The 24,016-nt window shown below is 35.8% G+C and overlaps 1 protein-coding gene across 2 annotated transcripts in view; it reads right to left on the minus strand.

Moving 5' to 3' along the window:
• LOC131533654 (solute carrier organic anion transporter family member 5A1) overlaps positions 1-24,016 on the minus strand; it is a 45,171-nt gene that overhangs the window by 7,371 nt on the left and 13,784 nt on the right. For both annotated transcript variants that reach the window (XM_058766027.1, XM_058766025.1), the window contains 4 exons: positions 9,305-9,437; positions 8,675-8,886; positions 6,148-6,312; positions 285-483 (listed from right to left, as the gene is read on the minus strand). In XM_058766027.1, coding sequence (XP_058622010.1) covers positions 285-483; positions 6,148-6,312; positions 8,675-8,886; positions 9,305-9,437 — 709 coding nt within the window. The remainder of the gene's footprint in view (positions 1-284; positions 484-6,147; positions 6,313-8,674; positions 8,887-9,304; positions 9,438-24,016) is intronic.

Below are 24,016 nucleotides of genomic sequence, written 5' to 3' on the forward strand. Positions count from 1 at the left end.
AAGTTGTGTAGGATTACTTAAGAGCTGCAAGCAAACAACCACAAAATCAATCACATATGTCTTTTCAGACCATACGTACAGACATATGTAAGGGCATTGAAATGCAGCATGACGCAAGAAACAGCCCTTCCACCTGCTGTTCAACATATGCTTCTTATGTCGTTTGTAGTATTTTAATGTTTATACAACCCCAGTATAACTGAATCCTCAAAACATAAATGGGATACTCAAATCTATATCATATCTTACACTGAAAGGTTTTAATGCCTGTGTAATTCACTTACCCTGTGGTATAAGGGATATTGATCCCGCCCAGGTTTATACTCTCACAGCCCACGATGAAGAGCGTGGAGAAGCACAGAAGAGACACCCCGCTGCAGATCATGGCAAGCTTGGCGGACTCACGAGCTCCGAGCTTGAGTTTCTTAATGATGTAGCCACCCAGTACAATGCCCACCCCTGCACTGGGCACGATAATGACGCCTAAAAGAAAAAAAAAAGGAGTCAGATGAGTCATAATACTCATCCAGAAAGACACTTATCACAATAAACATCAGACTTGAATGAAATGTGTAACCATGATGTTTTATATGTCTACATTTATTCATCAATATACAGTGTGTTTGCATGTATGTATATATGTATCAGCGATGTTTCCTCTGAGGAGGCAAGGGAGGCAGAGCCTCCTCAAAATATTGGATGAGAAAAAAATTCATAGTACAAAAATAAAACAATGCCAATATTACAAAATCTAACATTAAAAAGTGTATAAATCACTCGATTTTCTAAAGAAACATTGTCTAACAGCGACACCAGCAGGTAAAGTTACAGCCGGAGTCTGCGTCTCTCTCGCCTCCCCTGAGCCCATTGAGTTTTAACAGACCCCCTATAGCATGCGGTGGGTTTAGTGGGGGGTAATTGAGAATGAATGGGGGAAAGTCACGTCAGAAGAGGCTATGCCTCCATCGCGATATAACTGGATATGACTGGTTATGATCAGCTGTGATTGGTTAATGCGATAAATCCCGCCTCCCGTGCACATTCTGCATTCGTGAATCAGTCTGAACGAACAATATAATGGCGTTAATGGGAAGACTAATTTTAAAAAGTAAGTAAACAACTCACACACTTAAATATAACCCCTTTGTTACGTCAAAATAAGACCGAGCCTGAAAATATGATCTGTGGGAGTTTTTAGTAAATAATTAGCTTGGTGAAATTTAAAGTAAATCTCTGTGTCTGTGACCAATATTTACAGAGCTTTGATGACTGATCCGAAACATTTTAAAAATAGTTAAAAGTTAACTATTAAAAAGAATATCTGAACATAAGTAGATAGATAAACAGACAGACGGATAGACAGATAGATAGGGGACAAAAATAAAATTCTACAAAATTATAGAAGTAAAATGTGACAATGCAGCTCAAGAAAAGGAATGTCCACATATTTCTATGGGTGGAAGTTAACACAAAGACCTGAAGGAATGTGAACATCCTGAACATAGTTCACAGGACCATCATGAAAAAGAAAAACATCTATTCACGTCACAGCCATTTGGCTGTAGATTTCAGCGTCAAAAGACTGAAGCAAAAAGAAGCAAAAAAAAAAGACCAAGGACAAACGTTTATGTAGTGATTGAGTGACTAAGAACCACGGATAGACATCAGAGGCTGGCAGAATAACAGTGAGTGGGGACAGAAATGTGCATGAGGCAGAGCAGTGTGGCACACGTGCTGGCATCACAGCTTGGGATTTGAAAGTCAAAGCTGACTGCTGGCAGTCCGAGGTCACTGTGTAAATCCATTGGGTGGGCAAGGCAAGCACATGCCTGCTTTCAGAACGGTCAAGAGTGAGCGCCTCATAAAAGCAAATTTATAATGCGTAAGAAAAGCTGGGTAGAAACTCAAGATCACTCTATAATAAATGTGTCATAACACAATCTAAACACAGAAATCAAATTCAACATCAATCCCCTTTTGATTCAGTCAAGGATAACCTCTTTAGTTTTTTTTTGCCAGCTAAACCAAGGAGGTCTATATCCATTAGCATTCTCATTTATCTCAATGACAGTTGTGTGGTTGGCACAATATACTATTCCACTGCAAAATCTGAGACATCTCTTTTAAGTGTACTTTATTCAGTCCTTGAGTAGAAATGAGAGAATGGTCACTTTACATTGTATTTAGCAATCATTTTCATGATGAAAAAATGTACAACTTTTAAATGATGTAAAACCTGATGTAAAACCTTAAATAGCAATAACATTCCCTTTGTTTGCATTTTGTTTTCACTTACACGTTTAAGCATATACATACACACACACATAGGTGCCTCATTTGTTTACGGCAATAAATCATGCAATGATAAAAATCTACTATATTGTATAATCAATATTAGCTATACATGTTCCTTAGCTAGCAGTTAAACCTACTAGCTCAGCATTGTGTTAACTGACGAAAATAAGGCACTGGTAAAAATGTCTAATTTTCTATTTATATGCTTCTTGGAAAAAAAATAAGTATACATCATTCACAATACACAGCTAATTTTGAATGGTCGTCAATTGAGAAAGATTCTAGATTGTGTAGTTGCAAAATCTACTAGCAGGGGCTATCTGGACGATGTTAACCAGACAAACGTTGACCTCTTGGGCTAAACCAGCAAAGCTGCCTCCTTAGCCAGCCAACTTCACCAGCTAGACTAGCACCAAACTAGAATAAACTAGCCAGGAAATCCATGGCAGTCAGCTTCAAGCTGATTACACCTAACTTCATTACACTCCATCAAATGCTCGCACATCCACACGTGGATAAACACACATACCCTTCCAACCTGACAAGGTGGTAAGAACGCCCGTTCACGAGACAACCACGGCTGTGTGAAGCCAATACAGTGTTCCTCTGGGCTATATTTAGCCAGAAGTGCGTCAGGAACACCTCCCTGTCATGAAAGGAGAAGGAGAAACAAGCACAATTCACACAAACCTTCAGTGTGTCTAGAAGGAGAGCAGAGAATGTCTCCTTGAGAGGATGTCCTGGGAGATTCGGCCCCGGCTGCGTGCACAGCTGGCATAGAGCTCTGTGTGTGTGTGTGTGTGTGTGTGTGTTGAGGAGGAGGGCAGCGTGGGACAAGCAAAGGCAAAGTACAACGATTCCTGTAGGCCACAAGCTGGAGCAAAGCAGGGTGTTAATGACCACAGCCCACTGACAGATCTTTCAGATACACTCTCTCTCTCTCTCGCGCGCGCGCGCACGGTCATTACTGCTATCTGAAGTCATGTGGACTTGAAGACACAGTGAGATGCATGAGAATGAAAAAGCCAAGAAATCAACAAAGAATCGCTTTGTTATCAAGCCTCTGTTTGATATTACATATTACATATTATACAAATTGATTTGCTATTTATACACTATTATTAAAACAGACAGTTCTAACTCTTAATTATGATTAAATGAGTCACGTTTGATGGCACTATAAAATACAGACACACACCTGTGATGCACATTCTACAATAATGTGCTAAGTTACTACATAGCAAATGTAAATGACCTACACTTAGACAAATTTTATTGTGTATGTTTTTTTTCTGATGGTTAATATTAATTAAATAAATACAGTAAAATAAAAATAAATTCTAATAATAATTTAAAAGTTATTATGATTATGGATTATGTAAATATAATAATAATAATAATCAGGGGTGCACATAAGTTTTTCAGCCATAAGAGCACCCGGAGATTTGGTTTGGTCCTCATACTGCACATAGTGTACTGCACCGGCAGAAAATGCCAGTATCGGAGCGATACAGATACTGAATATCGGATTGGCGCAACCCTAAGGCTAATTAAATATATTTTGATTAACATCGTACACCATTTTTAATGCCTCTTTTGGAACAACTCAGACATTCATATAGGTGATCTAGGAACACTGTTGAAGACATTGTTGAATCTGGAGTCAAGCTGTGATTTACAACTGAATTAATTTGTAGGAAAGCTGGAACATAAATGTAGATCTGATGCTCCCTGGCCACAGTTTTCTGTTTTATGGTATACCATCTGTCTTCTGTCCATCTCTAGTTTATTGCAGCTGCAGTCTTATAGGCTGAAGGGAATCTTGGCAGCTATAACTGAGGAAACAGCACAAAAACGACAAACTGCTTGCATCTATTGATGTGTAAAACATCCAGGCCTGTGTGAACGCTCTGACTTCAGCAGGGATATAAATCTGCTGTTAATACAGCGCGGGTTTAAATCAGAGACTCGGTTATATCCTGACAACTCTAGCCAACAAGTTGCTTTCCTGTTATAATCTGAACACACAAGCATAGTTAAGAGTCTGCATAGCAACCATACCATTAATTTGTGTCTCTCCCTCCCTGTATCCTGGCAACAAGCTTAGGGGCAACAATAATGACTCTAAACCAGAACCCTGCTAGTTTATATACACTAATCACTTAGGAAGCACCTTTATTATTATTGCTCATATTTGGGAAAGCCATCATTATTAATGTGCATATTTAAACAAAGACTACTTAGCAAGTATACGTAAAAATTCCCCAAACCCAAAAATTATTAAAAATACATCCAGCATTGTGACGTTGAGTTCATAACTCGCATTTAATTCTTCTACAGAGCCCTAAAATCACCTATATGACAAAGGCTGGCAATATTAATATTAATTAGCGCTGTCAAATCGATTAATCGTGATTAATCAGCATCTACATTGTAAAAAAAAAAAAAGTTAAACTTAAAATTTTAAGGCAACCAGCTTCAGCAGATTTCTGAGTTTGCTCAACTTATTTTTGTGGGAGATTCTCAAATTTTAGTTTTTTTGAAAACTAAAAAATCTGCTGAAGCTGGTTGCCTTAAAATTTTAAGTTGGCTCAACTTTTTTTTTTTTTTTTTTTTACAGTGTAATGTAATAGTCTGTGTTAACAATATATGTGTGTACTAGTATGTACATTTATATGTACATATAAATACACACACATACAGGTATACGTTTAAGAAATATTTACATAATACTTATATATTTATTTATACATGCATATACATTTATATATGATTTATATTATACATAAGTATACAGTATATTACATATATAAATATATACATGCATGTATGTGTATTTATATATATATATACACACACACACACACACACACACACACACACACATATAAATATACATAGTACACACATGTAAACACAGACTTTTATTTTGGATGTGATTAATCGATTTGACATTACTAATATTAATATAAAGGTTGCATAGAGATGGATTATTTTCACATTTTAAATTTCAATTATGTTTAGATTTTATAGTAAACTATTTTTTTTTTTACACACAAATACTGTATAATACTATAAATGTATCAAATACTATGATGTAATGTTTAATTACAATGTTATTACAATGTTACAATTTTCTTTTCATTCTCTTTGTATTTTATATCAATATGGTACAAGATTATCCTATTTCAATCAAAGTAATACATGAATTAGGCCAAAAGTAATCTAAAAGTAGTATTATATATTACCTAAAATATGTAATGCAATGGATTACAGACTACATTTTTTCGTCATATAATTTGGAATCAGTAATGGACTGTAATTTGTCTTATATATATTCATTAATTTATACAGTAAACAAACTGGATGAAAGCGGCAGTGACCAGTGCTGACAGAAGTCTCTCTAACTCAGTCCTGGTGGGCTCTGATTAGGGATCTTGGCCAGTCTCCCATTACCTTATGAGAGAGCATCTGTGCTGAGATATTTTGACATATGCACGGCTTAATAATGATGTAGAGTCTGAGATAGAGGGCAATAAGTTTGAGGGTTGATGTAGATGAGCAACAATGAAATTTTAATGGTATCTTGAGACCCAGTGATATACACTCAAAGAAGCATATACAGCTTTATATAGTAGCTATCAAATATGCCTTCACAAAATAAGCAGCACAGCTGTGAAAAGAAATATCACGCATGTCTTCACACTTCATTTTTAACACGTTCTGTAATGTGAGTAATAGAGTGTGAATCATATGCAATGTTTGATATGACTAGAAAAGAAATCATACGTAAAAGTGTTAAGGAGAAATAAATAAATATAGAATGATTACTGTTACGATGAAAACATGTACCAGTGTATATGCTGGCGTTGGAGGCAGGGATTCCAAACTGAGACTCGATGAACTTGGGAATGAAGGTGATGAAGGCAGTGACAATGGCGCTCTCGGCTGTGTAGGACAGGCTCACGAACAGGAAAGTCATGTTGCTGAGGATCTTTATGGCAGCCTTGGGGAGGTCTGTACAATAACAGAAAAAAAAAAAACAGCATCAGCAACTGCACACACCAATAACCGTTAAATGGCCAACATAAAAATTCTGTAATATTTTATCTAAACAAATTTAAAATGAAACATTAAAAACTAAAATAAATCAATGTGAATGCTACAAATGATATTAGCCATTACAACATTAAAATATTCAGTATGATAAATGGATATTCATTATGTCGTTTGCTAAAAATTTAGATTTAAAAGTTAAAAATAAAAACACCTATAATATAGGCCAATACACTGTGCATCAGAAAAAAAAAAAAAAAAAAACTTATTTTCATGCTAATTGTCTTCAAGATATGCTTGTGGTCACAGATGCGACCCGCTTTTGTTTCCCCATCATAAGCTCTCAAACCAGTCATAATCCATACTAACAGATGTTTGCTGTTCTAATAGGTAAAGACAGCTAAAACTAAACATGGTGTCTCCACAGCTCTTCTGGATTCATCGCCTAATCTATTTAAATCCCATAAGTTTTAGCCGAATGCTTCATCATGGCCAACAAAGCTGCCTCTTTTAATTAGCAGGTTAACGCTGTTGCACTGTTTCCATGGTAAACGAACTATAATCAAACTTTAATTTGCTCCTGAAGGTTGAACTCTCATCCCATCTATGGGACTGACAGAAGAGACATAGAAACCAGCCAGATTAGAAGCTTTACCTACTAATGAACAAAACAGCTTGTCGCTCTCTACATCAAAGTCCCAGAAACTACTCTAGCATACTGTAAGGCATTGCAGAACAGTTGAAATGTTGAAAGCCTACTTATGCAAACACATGCAGGCCGGGGGGAATGGAAGTAGGTTACAGTGGGTTTATAGAACAAGGCTTGTCTTGATTGTAGTCACTTGAGTGACAAAAGTCTCTCCAGGCAAATAATAATTGGCACTTATCTGGATACAGTTTAGACACAGTGTGACGAGAATAGCAATGAGATTTATACTAATTAATTGACACTGTTCCAGTTTTAAGTTATAATATATATTTAATTATATCTTTTAAAAAGTAATTTATTCCTTTGATGGCAATTTGACATGTCACATGATCCTTTAGAAATCCTAATATGTTGATTTGGTGCTCAAGAAATATTTCTTATTATTCTGAATTTTGAAAACAGTTGTGCTGCTTAAAATTTTTGTTAAATACAAAATTTATTTTAAGGATCTTTAATGTAAGTTTAAAAAATGTAAGTTAAAAAAAACAACATTAATTTAAAATAGATTTTTTTCATGAACATAAATGTCTTTACTGTCTGTATTAAAATGAATAAATCTTCGCTTAATAAAGTGTTCGTTTCTTTAAAAAAAAAAACATTATTTTTTGATGTATTATGCCACTATGATTGCTTGAATCAATGCCAATTGAAGGCGTATTTTTCAATCTTACCAGTGCTGTCTAAAAATGAGAGAATGCAAATAAAAAAATCTCATAATTCTTACAATTATAACTATTTCTCTTAACTGACTTTATCTCACAACCGTGACTTCTTATTCCTCAAGTGTGAATTTAATCTCTCTACATTGTGATTTACATCTCACAATTCTGACTTTTTATTCCTCTAGTGTGACTCTTGTTATTGCAACTTTACATCTCACAATGTTGACTATGTTCACATTGTGAGTTTAATTCTTATTTTAAACATTCATCTCATTTAATTAATTCGCTTTTTTCCCCTTGTAAAGCAGAAACTGGTTTCTGTCATCTCTTATAGATAAGAGTTTCATCAGTAATTTCTCAACTTCCCAGCAGCAGTGTAACTACAGTTTGGTAATGAACGGGACCGTATTAGTGATGATGGTGGCAGAATTGTCATTAATGCTCTTCCCAGATGAATAATGAAAAGCAACTTCTGCTAGCTTAGGCAGTCTTCATTTATAACTTTTTAAGCTTGATCATCAATCTACAGTTCTTATATCAGCATTTGAAAATCTCCTGACAGTGGTGGTCAGCAGCACTGTGTTATTAAATAAACCCTAATGGTCAAAGATCTGGGCTGATAACTGAAAGACTGCAGGTTCACATCCTGCCCCGTGAAGGACACTAAACCCCAGAGGACTGTCTTTATAATAACTGTATTGTAAGATGTTTTGACAAAAGTGTTTGCTTTATATCACACAATCACCCCTTAAAGGACCAATCTGCAGTGAAGCAGTTTTACAATAGCCAAAGGTTTTCAAAATTATGACTGAAACGCTAATCTCTGCTAATCTGATGATTTCTCAGAATGAGTTGAGGACAGAAATAACCTCGTCTTCAAGGTAACACTCTAACATGTACATACACGGTTCTTGTAGTGTGCATCATCACAAGACCTTTATCAGATACACACCTTTGATGTCCTTCCCAAAGCCCATGGAGGACGCCACAGTCTGGCCTTTGCTGTTGGATTTCTCTTTCAGGACATCGTCGTCATTAGAGGTGCTGTCTGAACCATGCTTTTTCTTCTTCTTTTTGTGACGAGGGGGCAGTTTTTTGGGGAAAGTGAACATGGGGAAAATGACCAACAGCATGGCGAAAGCACAGAGCAGGAAACCACTCCACCTAAGAACACAGAGATATGGATGAATGATAATTAGGCTTTTGTTTGATCTTTACAGAACAACCAAAATGAATTGGAGACTTTCAGTGTTATTTTTAGCAAAATGTGCTCAAAAAGTGGCAAAATTGATTTACAACAGCTTTGAACACGGCTCAACCAATCAGAATCAAAGACCGGATCTGTTTTATAATTGATTTTATGCTATTCGTTCAAAGGCTGGAATAAAATAAATAAATGGGGATCTCCAGCATTATTTATAGCAAATTAAATTTTTAGTAAAGGCTGGAATAAAAACAAATGAATTGAAACAGAGATTTCCAGTGTTATTTTTAGTAAAATGTGCACAGAAAGTGGTCAAAATGTTATTCTTTCATAGACTGGAATGAAGCTACACATACTCTGATGCACATGTGATCTTACCAGTTGCCAACAAAGCGTGGATCACTTTGCTCAATGTTGATGATGGTTTTGGGATCCACGTAGAAGCCGATCAGAACGCCTCCAAGCAGGTACCCCGCAGCTGGCCCCAGAGCCCCCATCACATACATAATAGCTAAAAGACACAAACAACCACACGTTACAAACCATGCTCTGTACACCCACATAATATGTTTTTTATTTCATTTCACAGGATGTCTGATTAAGGCTGTTAATGTTCTTTCCACTTTCAGTGCCACTCTTGACTCATTGGGCGACTGAGTCAGCCACACTGAGATGATGAAGAGTATGAAGGGCTAATCATTAATAGCTTCATGCTTCCACTTAGTTAAAGAACATCATGTATTAGTAGCAGTTTTCTAACTGCCTTACAGCTCTGTTTATACACCAGATATGACAATATATGGAGGAGACAGAACATTTGCTAAAAAAACAAATAAGAGAAATTTAGTCAATTCTTTGTAGTTAATCAAAAACATGCGGTGCGACCAATGTAGTCTGATTCCCGGAAAAAAAATTACTATTCCAAGCAATTATTTTTAGTAAATCAAAAAAAAAAAACTGCATGACCTGTGTAGTCTGATTGGAGGAACAATGACTCTTATGAGTTCTTATGAAAAATAAAAAACACATACAGCACCACCAGTGCATTCCAACTGAAAGTTATCTGAAAGAATGACTCATATGAGCTAGTTCTTTGTTTTAGTGAATTTAGTGAAACGGCATGCAGTTTTAATTTTTAATAAATAACACTTTGGAAGCTAGTTCTTCTTAAATCCAAAACGTGCAACATGGCCAATGTAACCTAACTGACTCCCAACGAAAGACTCTTATGAGCCAGTTTTTTTTTTTTCGTCTTTATTTTAATCAAAATTTTTGATAACATTGAAATTTCATAATTCTTGTCACAAGTGTCAATATCACAAAAGGCTAATGCTACTCAACCTCAATGAAGACAAGTAAATAGTCAGTGATTAAATAAGAATAAGAAATTAATTGCAAGCAATAGGACAGAAAAACTACAGTAGAACAAACAAGTAAGAAATGCTACACTCTTAAAAATAAAGGTGCTTCATGATGCTACAGAAGAACCTTTATGTCTAAATGGTTCCATAAAGAACCTTTAACATCTGAAGAATCTTTTTGTTTCACAAAAGGTTCGTTGTGGTGAAAGAAGGTTCTTCAGATTATAAAAGGGTAAGAAAGAGATGGTTCTTTAATAAGAAGAAATATATATTTAATTTAGTGAAGAACAGTGAAGAATATTCTGTTTTTATACATTTGATGACTTTATGCAATGTATGTACACTCTTAAAAATAAAGGTGCTTAAAAGGTTCTTCACAGCGATTCTATAGAAGAACCATTTTTGGTTCCACAAAGAACCATTCAGTCAAAAAGGTTCTTTAAAGTTACAAAAGTGATTTAATCAAAAGCAGTGAGAGATTTCCTCTCTTTTGTTGTTTGATTAATATGAATGACAGACAGCAGGAATATTAGACTGCTGTCACTTTAGAGCTACCCAGAATCAATATACTGTTAAACGTGTTTTCTTTCACATCTGTTTGCTTTACCTTAAGACTTATGTGTTTCCGAGGATACTTGCAAAGATGAGCATTTTGACACATTCAAGTGTGTGTATTTAACCGTTCAAGGCCTATGAAATGGCAAAAATAACTCCGTACTCCCACACTCTATGAGGACCGTCTTCACATGTGCTGCACGCCTCTCTGACAGCGCTCAGAAACAGTGTCTCAGACAGCGTGCGCATATAGCAAAATGAGTTGTCTTTCGCTGCTGATTGCATTTCAACGGCTTAAAACGGCTTGTTTTTAAACCTCAATGCTTAAAAAAAAACCCACACAAACGATAAGTTTTCATGACCACGTAGCACAGCAACGTCACGTGAGCGTGTAACCGCAATAGAGACGATAGTCCAAAAACTTTAGCAGTTGACAAATTTCTACCGGTTAATCATGTCTACCAGTATATCACCCACCCCTAAGTGTGACCAACATAAACCAACTAACTCCTAACAAATGACTCAGGTTACTTTTTGTTAATGTTATGCACATTATGTTTGTCAATAGTATTTTATAAAAATAACTTAATGGATGTTTAGTATCGTTTCCAAGTATATGGTTAAGACCTCAAGAAACTAAAGTGTATGATATGACTTTTGTCAGAACCCATAAGAGACTTTATTTAATACTGCAACAAGATTAGCCAACAGTTTTGGAGATTTCAGCCTTTATCCATTTAAGTAGATACAAGCTGTACTCGCATGACTGGAAATAGCCTAGAGGTGACACCATAAATGACTGCAGAGTGCACTGACTTGCTTTAAAAAGGACTTTAGCGGCATTTGTTAATCCTCGACATGGACATGTGCATATGCAAGGCTCGATTACTTTGTGTTGTTGCTTTTGAGGCTGGAGGGATGTGTGTCCTGTCGGGAGATCATTATCCCTACAGTCATCTGTTTGCGTCTGTTCACAGAAAGCAGCAGTGGACTCTCTCCACTTCCACATGGCCCACGCAGCTGCCAAACTGGTTCTGATCCAGCTAGAAGCTCAAACAGAACTGAGGCAGGTGCAGCAACACAACTAGGCCTAATCTCTAATCTGTTTCAGTACGGGAGAAGGTTTGGCCAAAGGCCTGCCGGGTTATATAACACAAGTACAAACATGTTGAGGAAGACAGATAAGTCACTTTTTATTTGATGTAAACAGGACTACGCTGGCTTAGACTCTTTTCTCCTGTCCTTACGTGAGACCGCTAAAGCTAGAACCGAGAGAATGAGCCAAATCTAATACACACACACACACTAACTCGCACATTACAGGCAGAGCGGCATGACATTTGGGCACAGATATTTCACACTCTGAACCATATTTAGAAATGGTTGATGATCACACCGTGAAATAGGACAGGCCGATTTTTGCTTGATTACATATTATGCTGCCTTTTAAATCTCCCTGTGAAATTCATACTTTCAAGTTTGGACACCATTACAATGTGAGATATATTCAAGTGATTCTGGTTGGAATACAATGGATGTATTGTGTAATTTCTTCTCTTTTTTTGCAATGCGCTGATACTAAACTTCTGGCCAGTACTGATAAGACTGGTAATGCCTGATATTATAAAGCTATACTACATTTAAAAAAGAAAATAAAAACATACTAAAACTAAATAAACAAGGTGAATAAGTTGGGAAAGATTCTCATTGTGATTTTTCCTGATATTGTGATTTAATCAAATTCAAGTTTCAGGTTTGCTGCACTTGTGCGGACTGCATAATAATTTCATTTTACACTGCAACTATATATTTGCAGTACTAATATTTGTCTTCATTTATAATCACAATTTATGTCTTAATTTCTTCATTGTAAAACATTAAACAATGAGATTTAAAAAAAAAAAAAAAATTTTTAATTACCATTATATTATACACCGATGAAGATGTGCATTCGATTTGTAAATGATGCTTTAGTTACATATTTAATGTTAATGTTTTAAAATTATCTGCATTTTCTGGTAAGTTTTTCCTGTTTAGATGATAAGAGTCAGAAGACTTATTTATTTTATTTTGGCAGCACGGAGAATCCAACACCTGAGTGCATATTCTCCATCTTCATTAGTTTGTCCTTGTTTAACAGGCGATGATTAACAGTCACCATTCACAAAATATGCATTAATTTCATTTGAAAAAAGGTCTTTGAATATCTGATAAACATTCAATGCCACGAACCTCACAAACATCAACATTAAATTGTAAAAATGTATACATGATACAATGTGCATTTTAGAGAATGGCCAGATTTGCTGTTAGTTGAGTCATTGTGGCACTGGTAATAAAATTGCTTTTAGTCACAAACCCATTCATTCTGGCCTTTTGCCTTCAACAAACACACAATAAATCAGTTTAAAATGAAAGCTGTGTCAGTGTGAAGTCACTTACAAGCTACAATGTGCCACAGCCGAGAAATAGCATGGCAGAGAGTCAGAAACATGTCTCCCATAATTCTTTTGTGCATTTCAAAGCGTGAGCAGAGAAAAATAACGCTGCAGGCTTTTCCCATAATGCTATTCATTTATTCACATGGATGGCTTTCTTTGCAAACTCTGGAACACTGGGGTCTCATCTAGTTTTGACTTCTCAAATATTCAATCAGCCTTATCTACAGCCTAATTAAATAACAGGTTCTTCTAAAATACCCCTGGAGACTATGGGAGCAGGGAGAAATTATTCCTAAAAGCACAAAAGCTGCCGATAAATGCTCTTATCAGCCCAAAGCAGAAATGCCCAGCACACAGAACCAAACAGCTGGCCAACATCTAACAAATAGAGAGAGGACACAGCATTCAGTCTGATACAGAGGAATAAACTTCACTTGTCTGAAGCATTAAAGTCGTCAATTAATTTATCATGAATTCATTAATAATTAAAGCCATTTTATTAGTGCTTCTGTGGTACAAGGCTTCCCATTTTTACTGCGCAGCATAAGCAGATGGAAATTTACTATAAAGGATGTGAAATCAGAGTGGCATGTCATTACATTAATGCTTCAATACTAATCCACTTTAACAATAAGAAGTGCTCACACTGAGCACATAATGAGTATTGGTAAAGACTGGCATGAATCCTCTGAAGTCTCACTTAATGAAGTGAAATCTCAAATTCAATGTAAAGTAATTGAGAAACTACAAATTATGTTTAATTTTATCTCCTTACTGAACAGAAGGAACAACAAACAGCTGATGTCCCTGGATGAACAGAAGTTAAATCATTTTTGCTGGGTAAAATGTGGTAATGAAATGCCAGACATAGCCTTGATATAAAGACGGAGATATGTGATGCATTTTTATTGCATTAAAAAAAATACAAATAAAAAAACAGCATGCCAGTTTACCAGTAAGTATCGGGTCGAGAGCTTTGAGGTGGGCCAGTTTAGAATTTTTTGGCACAGCAGACATCACAGAAAGAGATTATGCTAGCTATGAATGTGAAAGCCTATTTTAGCCTCATTGTAAAAAATGCAACAGATAATTGCGAGATAAAGTTTAAAATAAGAAATAAAGTTGCACTGTGAGATATAAAGTCCATTTGTGAGATATAAAGCACCATAGTGAGATATAGATGCAATAACATAAAAAATTGTGATTAGCTATATGATATAAAATGACACTGCAAAATTAAATTTGTGAGTAATAGTTCCACTGTGAGATATAGTTGCAATAATGAGAAAAAGTCGCAATAAGATACATTCTAAGATATAAAATGACATGGCAACATATAAAGTCACATTGTAAAATAGTTGAAGAAATAAAGGCAAAATTGTGAGATATGGTCACACTGTGAGATATAAAGTCCCACTGTATGAGATGCAAATACGTGAAAAAGGTGCAATAAAACACAAGATATTATGAGATATAAAATTGCATTGCGAAATAAACACATTGTAAAATATGATGTCAACTTTACAAGAAATTTAAGGCAAAATTGTGATGTATAGCTTCGCTGGTAGATATTAAGTCACATTTTGAAACATAAAACTGGGAATGAACTTCCAAAAAATGGGTTTAACTGCAATAAATTATTGGCACGATCTTTGGTCCATGATTAAAAATGTTTTTTTCCCCCAAAAAAAATTATGTACATTTTTCATTGGTTACAGAACAACTGCGTTTCTAACCCTATCCATATGCTTAAACTTAATTTGAACTTTTCCTTATCTTTAAAATCTGATCAGTTAATGAATATTATTCATATTAGAACCAAGAAGGTTCTCACTTTCATAATGCTAGTTGTTTATTCTTTAACCAATAATCATGATGACAGACATTCACAAAACAGCTTTTGAGCCCACAAAGCCAATCCATAATCATTAACATAAGTGTAACACAAACTGGTCACCTCAGTAGTCAACAATCATATACCGGAAGTCAGTATATTATTGATCATTACTCCGTAACATCACTAAACGTGTTCACCTCAAGTGTCTCACACAGGTGAACATGCACATATTTCATTCTCGATTGTGTAACTGCTTTGTTCGGCTCAATTGATCATGCTAATAGTGTTACGCTTGAACAGAGGGTGAAGGAGGGTCATTTAATTGGAGATCCTTCAAGGTTGCCTGTTGCCTGGCAGAAACCCAGCGTAGAATTTACCCCTACCCAATGTGCTGTTTCTCCTTCTTCCTTTGAAGGACAGAAGAGGTGCTTGCTGAGGAGAAAAAACATGCTGTCTATGCAATACCGTACTGTCGTAATCAACGTCAACAACTGACGTCACAACAGCATGCTCCACGAATTTCAAACGGACCTTTGCGATGAAACTTACACAACAGACCTTCAGAAGATATGATACAGAGTTAGTCACTCGAAGCAAATGCAATGTTTACAATATGGTCCTTGCAAAAAAGAAAAAAATCTCAAAGGATCCAATCAGGTTACAGTAAACTGAAAAAACCTCCTGAGCTGCAGGAGTGGGAGTTGAAGGACATTTATTCTGTAGCTGTGCATCAGTAGAACCACGCATACGCCACCACACATCGATGTCACTCAAGGACATAGCCTTCTCCTGGGTGGCATTGGGTTTTCCTCAAAAATAATTAGATAGGAAAATATATTACTAATTATGAGATCAAATAAAGTTTTGGCACCCTTGGTAAATATGATCAAAGAAGGCCCTGAAAATAAACCTGCATTATTAATCCTTTTGAGCTTTTATTAAAAAAAAAATAAATAAAAAATAAATCACAAAAATCTAAGCTTTCTTTGAACTAAAACAATTGAAAATGGGGGAAAATCTCATTATGAAATTAATGTTTTTCTCAAATACAGATTGGACACAATTATTGGTACCCCTAGAAATTCTTGTAAGTAAAATATCTCTGAAGTATATTTTCATTCATATTTAAAATTCTGAGCACACCAGTGCAGCTGTATGTGTTCCCCTCTCCCCTGTGTGATGGATTTAGATATGGTTTGTTTCATGGTGCGAGGAATTTCTCAACCCCCGTCGTCAGGTACGGCTCACAAAGGTTGACTGAAAAGCTCCCAACCCCGACTGACTCCTTGAGGATTTGTTATCTCAGCAGAAGAAGATGAATTCTGACGCGAGCACCTTTCATGCTAAATGAGCTGCGTCCCCAGTGGCAAAAATAATTAGGGAAGATTAATAAATTGATTTCATTACATACCGAAAAATTAAAGTCAGCAGGCGCACACTGATGTTGTCGTGAAAGAGAGCAAAAAGGTTGTGCAAGGTGAAGTCCATAACGCTAGAAATAATTAATGGCCCTTAACAGCTTTAAAACAACTGAGCATGAAGCATATGATGAAATAAAACATTCAATGTCCCCCAATGTCACCAATAGTGCCCTGTGGGGGATTCATTGCAGGACGTCTGTGTTTTTCTTGTCCCGTTATGAACATGAAGCTGATTAAATATGGGCTTGAGTTGTATAATCTCACACTGTGCTCTAATGAAGCCTTGTATCCCAAGAGAACTCTGCTTGAGCAAAACAACAGCATAATATGCAGCAATTCATCACACAACCTTCAGTGGAGTGAAGCACGAAATATAACAGAAGAAGAATTCAGAGAGAGTCTTTCAGCCTTTTTGTTTGTGATGTAACCAATGAAAAGCAGCATTCTGAATGAATATAGCGCACTTAAATGTAGACGAGGAGGCAGGGAACAATTCCCAGCTACTGTAAGTATACAGCATTGAATCTCTGTGGTTGTTCGACCCTATAACCTTGCTAGGAGACAGGGCTAAAAGACAATGAAATGGGGAATGACATTGTCATGGCAACTTGCTGATGCAGCAGTGTCTTCTTACAAGTTCTAACCTTATATATCTGTCCCAGAGAGCCCCATCAGAATGGCCTGACACAGCTGTGCTGCCAGTTCAATCTAGTCAGAACACTAGATAAGGCTTTGGTGATATCCCGACAACATTCATTTACAAAAACCCAGAGAAAAAGACCAAAAAAGAGTTTTTACTGTATTAAAGATCAGACAGCATATGGGGTAATATGTAGTACTACATTACCTGAGTAAAATATGAACTAGGGCCAGGAGGTATGATGGTATAAACTGTGTGACGTGCAAATGTGCTGTAAAGTTAATATCAAGTGTTTAATATTACCCAATCTACATTATAACATAATTTATTGTATTTATATCTACATATTCAATTATTTTAAAAATCATTAAAAGTGCATGTGTAGTGTCTACACAGGAATATGGAAATCACATAACTGAAGGACAAGAACCTTTTGTGTAGAAATCTGTAAGAATGGGAATGGACCTACTACAAAGCCTTGAGGCACTCCTAAAATTATGGTCAGAAACTTCACAAAGCACAGCAGCAATAACTCACTTCACTAAGCTATACTTGAAGCACAAATCTGTGAGGGAACCACAGTCCTCTCTGAGGGCATTTGTGTCCCTGGGGCAGGTGTGACTTTGAGGCTAATGAGGTGCAGAGAGGACACAGAGGCCTCAAAGGCCACAGAGCAGCAATGATCCATCAGACAAAAAGAGCAATGTAGCTGACACAGAAGAGACAGAAAGAGAAAAATGAGAGAGAGGGAGGGGGGGGGGGGGGACTCTGTGCTTCATTCAACAAACTAACCATTTCTACACAACTAGTCAACAGGACTCAAATTGAAATTAACCAACTAACAATATCATAGTCTCTCTGGCAGAGCAGTGATGCTTATGTACTGTAATTGACTCTGGGCCTTGACTCTTGACAAAGACACACATATGCTTCACAGGAAGGCCAACAGTAAGGTTATGAGGTTATAAGGTCAGAAATGGGTGACCGAACCTAAATTTTCTGTCAATTATTTAAACATATCCTCAATTATACACGTTTGAAAATCTCCAAAAATATATGAGTATCAATATTCGCTCCTAAATTCCAGTCTGTTTTCAACACAAAGCTGTCAAATGACCTCATTAGACTCATCATATAATTTAGTAGTTGTATGGACTACTTTTATGGTTATTTCTTGTTCACAGCGTCTATCCCCATTCACTTCCACTACATGACATGAATAGAAGTTTTATGAATTCAGCTGAACACCTCCTTTTGTGTTCTTCAAACAATGACAGAATTTTAATTTTTGGTCTCTTTCACTCAAGCTGATGTATAATCAAAGTGACAGCACTTAAAATTAACTGTCAGTAATGTTGCACTTTATCATTATTAACATGTCCTTTGAGTACTTCAGAGGGTATTTGAGGAAAATGTACCACAAAAGATGACATTTAAAAAGGTTTGGACCCCAATGTTCTTCAAATAATCTTTTATGTTACCCAGAAGAATGTAAGTCATACAGGTTTGAGGGTGAGTAAATGACGACGATATTTATTTTGGTTACACTTTATTTTGATAGTCCACTTTAGGCATTCTACTAACTATAAGTAGAAGTTACTTTGTATAGTTACTTTGTAACTACATGTCAACTAATTCTTATTAATTTGCAACTACATGTCTACTAACTCTCAGTAGGGTAGGTTTAGTAGAATAAGTTGACATATACAGTATATGTCAACTTATTCTACTAACCCTAAACCTACCCTACTGAGAGTTAGTAGACATGTAGTAGAATACTTTCCGTACCCACTGTATTTGCAAAGTTTCTCATAGTCAGTATGAAGTATGTTGTGGACCCATCAAAATAAAGTGTTACAAGATATTAAGCAGACAGTCTACTAATACTCTAATGACTGCTACTTGGCATGTAGTTGCAAAGTTACTTAATGTTAGTAGAACGTCTAAAGTGGACTATCGAAATAAAGTGTTACCTTTTTTTTTTGCCAAGTAGCCCATCAAAAGTGTTTTTGCTAAAGCTGGATCTGTGTTAACTTGGTCATGTGTCACTGCTATAATATGTCAGATTTCCTCATAAGACCAGATCTTATCCCAGAAGCTGTAATTTTCAGCAAGCTCTGCCTGAAGACATGTTAAGATACAGTCATGGCCAAAATTATCAGCACCCTTGCAATTCTGTCAGAAAATGCAACCCTTCTCTCAGAAAATTGTTGCAGTTGCAAATGTTTTGGTACTCATGTTTATTTTTTTTTGTTTGCATTGGAACAACACACAAAAAAAAAACAGAGAACAAAAGTCAAATCTGATACAATTCCACACAGAACCCAAAAAATGCACTGTACAAAATTATTGGCACCCTTAACTTAATATTTGGTAGCACCCCCTTTGGAAAAAATAACTGACATCAATCGCTTCCTGTAACCATGAATGAGTTTCTTACACCTCTCTGCTGGAATTTTGGACCACTCTTCTTTTGCAAACTGCTCCAGGTCATTCATATTTGAAGGATGCCTTCTCCCAACTGCTGTTTTGAGATCGCTCCACAGGTGTTCTATGGGATTCAGATCTGGACTCATTGCTGGCCATTTCAGAACTCTCCAGCGCTTTGTTTGTAACCATTTCTGAGTGCTTTTTGAAGTGTGTTTCGGGTCATTGTCCTGCTGGAAGACCCATGACCTCTGGTGGAGATGCAGCTTTCTGACACTGGCCACTACGTTGCACCCCAAAATTCTTTGGTAATCATCAGATTTCATGATACCGTTCACACAGTCAAGGCATCCAGTGCCAGAAGCAGCAAAACAACCCCAAAACATCTTTGAACCTCCACCATGTTTGACTGTAGGGACTGTGTTCTTTTCTTTGAAGGCCTCATTTGTTTTTCTGTAAACAGTGCCATGATGTCCTTTACCAAAAAGCTCTACTTTTGTCTCATCTGTCCACAGTACGTTCTCCCAGAAGGATTGTGGTTTTGTAACATAAGTTTTGGCAAACTCCAGTCTTGCTTTTTTATGCCTTTGTGTTAGCAGTGGTGTCCTCCTGGGTCTCCTACCATAGCGTCCCTTTTCATTCAGATGGCGACAGATAGTGCGAGCTGACACTGTCGTACCCTGTGTCTGCAGATCAGCTTGAATTTGTTTGGAAGTTAATCAGGGTTCTTTATTCACCATTGGAACAATCCTTTGTTGTAATTTTTCATAAATTTTGCTCTTCCGTCCACGTCCAGGGAGGTTAGCTACAGTGTCATGGGCTGTAACATTCAGATCTCTGGAGATGGACTTGTAGCCTTGAGATTGTCCATGTTTTTCCAAAAAATGTCTTACAATTTTGACAAGGTGCCAATTATTTTGTCCAGTCCATTTTTGAATTCTGTGTGAAATTTTATCAAGTTTGACTTTTTTTTTTTTTTGGTGTGTTGTTGCATTGCAAACAAAAACATTAAGCACGTGAGTACCAAAACATTTGCAATTGGAACAATTTTCTGAGAGAAGTGTTGCACTTTCTGACAGAATTGCGAGGGTGCCGATATTTTTGGCCATGACTGTATATCCTAACCTTTTTAAAGCAAGCTGGTAAACCCGTACACCTGTACGCATTATGGCCAATTTGGTCTTATTTGCAAATGGTCAGACCTTCTGGCTACATCCGATGATAAAGTACACTACCATTCAAAAGTTCATGTGACACTGAAGTAATGATGCTGAAAATTCATCTTTGCCTTCACAGGAATAAATGACATTTTAAAATATATTAACATAAAAAGTTACTTTAAACTGAAAAAATAATTCACAATATTAATATTTTGCTCAATTTTTGATGAATAAACACAGGCAATATTAATACATCTATTATTATATCATTAAATAATAGCAAAATATATTAAAATAACAAAAGTTACTTTAAATTGAAAAATAAAAATTCACAATATTAATCTATTTTTGATGAATAAATGCAGCCTATATTAATAAATCTATTATTATCTATTATTAAATAATGTAATAGTACTGTAGTAGTGAGCATAACTGTTCTTATGCTCAAACTCAGCTTAAAAAAATAGGAGCAAATGAATTAAGACGCTTCAAATCAGACTTTGTTGTTCATCCAATGGGATCACTTATGAAATCTTGTTTATTATAAAAGGAGATGAAACACTTTGGATAAGCTGCTTGATTAGTAAATTTAATCAGCATAGAAGTAATTTTAAGAAGTCAACCTACTAAAACAGTATTAAAATTTACAGCAACTGGTGTTTTCTTATGCACTCCAGTTACTTAGCTACAAATTAAACTTTTATAGGCCTTGATATAAAGGACTCTGTAATATTTATAAGTCAAACTAGAACCACAACATGCAAGCACAGAACAGTACACTTTAATATAGCTATTAAAAATAATTGATGCTTTTTTCTGCTATGCATTATAAACTTGCACTGGGTATTCTCAAAGACTGCACTGGGCTCTTTAATAAGTCCTTCATTAAAAAAAAAAGTCAAAGAAAAATAAACAGGACAGGGCATCTAGCCATAAAGGTTTCACTCACACCGAGCACTTTATTTGCTGAACCGGTGGGTCTCTCCAGGGGTTCTGCGGCACATTGCTGACTCCCTTCACGGTTTCTGCTGATTCTGATGCAAACGTGTGGAACTCCGACTGATGCTGACAGCAACATTCACTACAAATCTGAAACACTACCACTGATGTTCCAAGTTCCAAACTGAAGACTGCGGCAGGAATTGCCTTCATTAAAAAGGCTTCCATCGCTGATAGGAATTCCACAACTGTAACTTTATCAACTTACCTTTTTACTGTGTAAAAGCTTTTAGGCAAAATAACACAATTATCATATCTAGTTCCTTTTTTCTGCACAGTGAAGTAGTAACTGATCCATAAACTCTCCACATTTGAGAGTATCTGCATGATTTCAAGCTTCAAAATGTAAAAGCATAATTAAAGTATCATAAAAGTGGTCCATGCATTCTCAACAATGAAATGAAGGAATGGTATTTCTACTAAAGTAAAAAGATCAAAGTTGGTCTCTTCTCTAAGAAAACAAACTTCTTCCATCTCCCTCCTACATCCTGAGGTGGCGCTAAAACCGCTGACCTGCTCCTCATGGACCTGACCTCCTGTTCCACAGACTAATTGCCACCTTAATGGTATTTGCCCCTTTGGTTTTACTGGCTGCCAAGAAGTGCACTTGGGACCAATTTCATGTGAGGTAAGATAGAACTTCAAACCAAGAGAAAAACAGTGGACTTGCTTATCAATTACAAACTGACTTATCAATTAAAACAACTCAATATGGGCATTCAGTGAATACCACTTCTCTGAAGGTTTTGCATAAGTTCTTGACATCTGCACACAGTGATGTCCTTTTCTCAAAAAACTGTCATTGTTGTCAATAAAAAATAATTTTGCCACTCAACCTCACTATGCTATGATTAGGTATGCATTTTCTGTTTTTATTTTTTTCAAATTATTATTATATATTTATTTTATTAATATTTAATGGTTAATTTTAAATATTTCACATTTAATTATTAGTTCTTTCCCATAAAACAACAATCAATACTTACCAGGTCAGTATAAGAACAAACACACACACACACAAATGCTTTCATGATATTGTGCTCGGCTGCAAAATTAAAAAATGGCTTTATGTTAGTTATTACACACATGGGAGCCATTATGTCACTGACAAATATATATATATATATATATATATATATATATATATATATATATACTGTATATATTAGGTGAACTATTCCTTTAATTTCCCTTAACACAGATTACAGTAGGACTATAAATGGGCCAGGTCTTTATGACAGTGAAAAAACAGAACAGAATCTTCATTCATCATGACTGATATACTGCTCCAGTTTCAAATCACACTGGGAAAATATTTTTTTCCCCACCACAGTGACAATACTGTTGTGTTTTGTTTTTTTTGAGACACATTTTAAGCACTTGTGTATCTAAATTGTGAATGATACTAAAAGTATTATCAAATTAGGCAAAAAAATACAAATAAAATATCTATAAAAAAATCAATAAATAAACACAGGGGCTGTGAATTCTTTGGAAATCAATTTTTTTTTTTTTTTTTGTGGAATTATGTGAGCACATACCTAAAAATAGAGTTAAACTTACAGAAAAGACAAAAATATTGCATCAACATAGCTGATGTTTCATCACATCCTCTACCAGCACCTGAGAAAGGGGACGGCTGATGCTCAAGACAGCCCCAGCCCAAAACGGCTCGACACACACTCTGGCAATCAGCACCTCCATGTGAGCTGCTGATCAAAGACGCGCTCCACTCATTAAAAGGCTTTAGTGCAGGAATGTTATTACGAGGAACCACCCAAAGAAAAGTTGGTAATCCCTTTGTACCTTTTTCCTTGCCAGCCACAGCGTCATTCACCATGAGGTCAGATGCTCACTCTGGCCTCCTAAATCTGTAATCCTATCCACTCTGAGAGTGGATCTTGCTCTTTCTGCATCCCCTTTCCTTTCTCTTGCTTTCACTCACTCTTTCTCTGTCACTCGCCCATTAAATAAGAGAAAACTAAAGGGTACTAAAATTTAGAAAGTAAAGACAGAACAAGAAACAGCTGCTAACCCATTTATAGAATGAAAAAAACAAAAAAACAAACAACAATATTATAGCATAAAACACAAAATGAAAAATAAACAATAGTATAAAATTTCCACATACAATAAAATGAAAAATAATAAACAGTATAAAATAAAATTAAAAATAATAACAGCATAAGATAATATTGCAACAAATAAAATCTAAATATAAAAAAATATATAAAATAAAATAAAAAAGA

This window comes from Onychostoma macrolepis, chromosome 24 (assembly GCF_012432095.1).
Source record: "Onychostoma macrolepis isolate SWU-2019 chromosome 24, ASM1243209v1, whole genome shotgun sequence".
Taxonomy (NCBI): domain Eukaryota; kingdom Metazoa; phylum Chordata; class Actinopteri; order Cypriniformes; family Cyprinidae; genus Onychostoma; species Onychostoma macrolepis.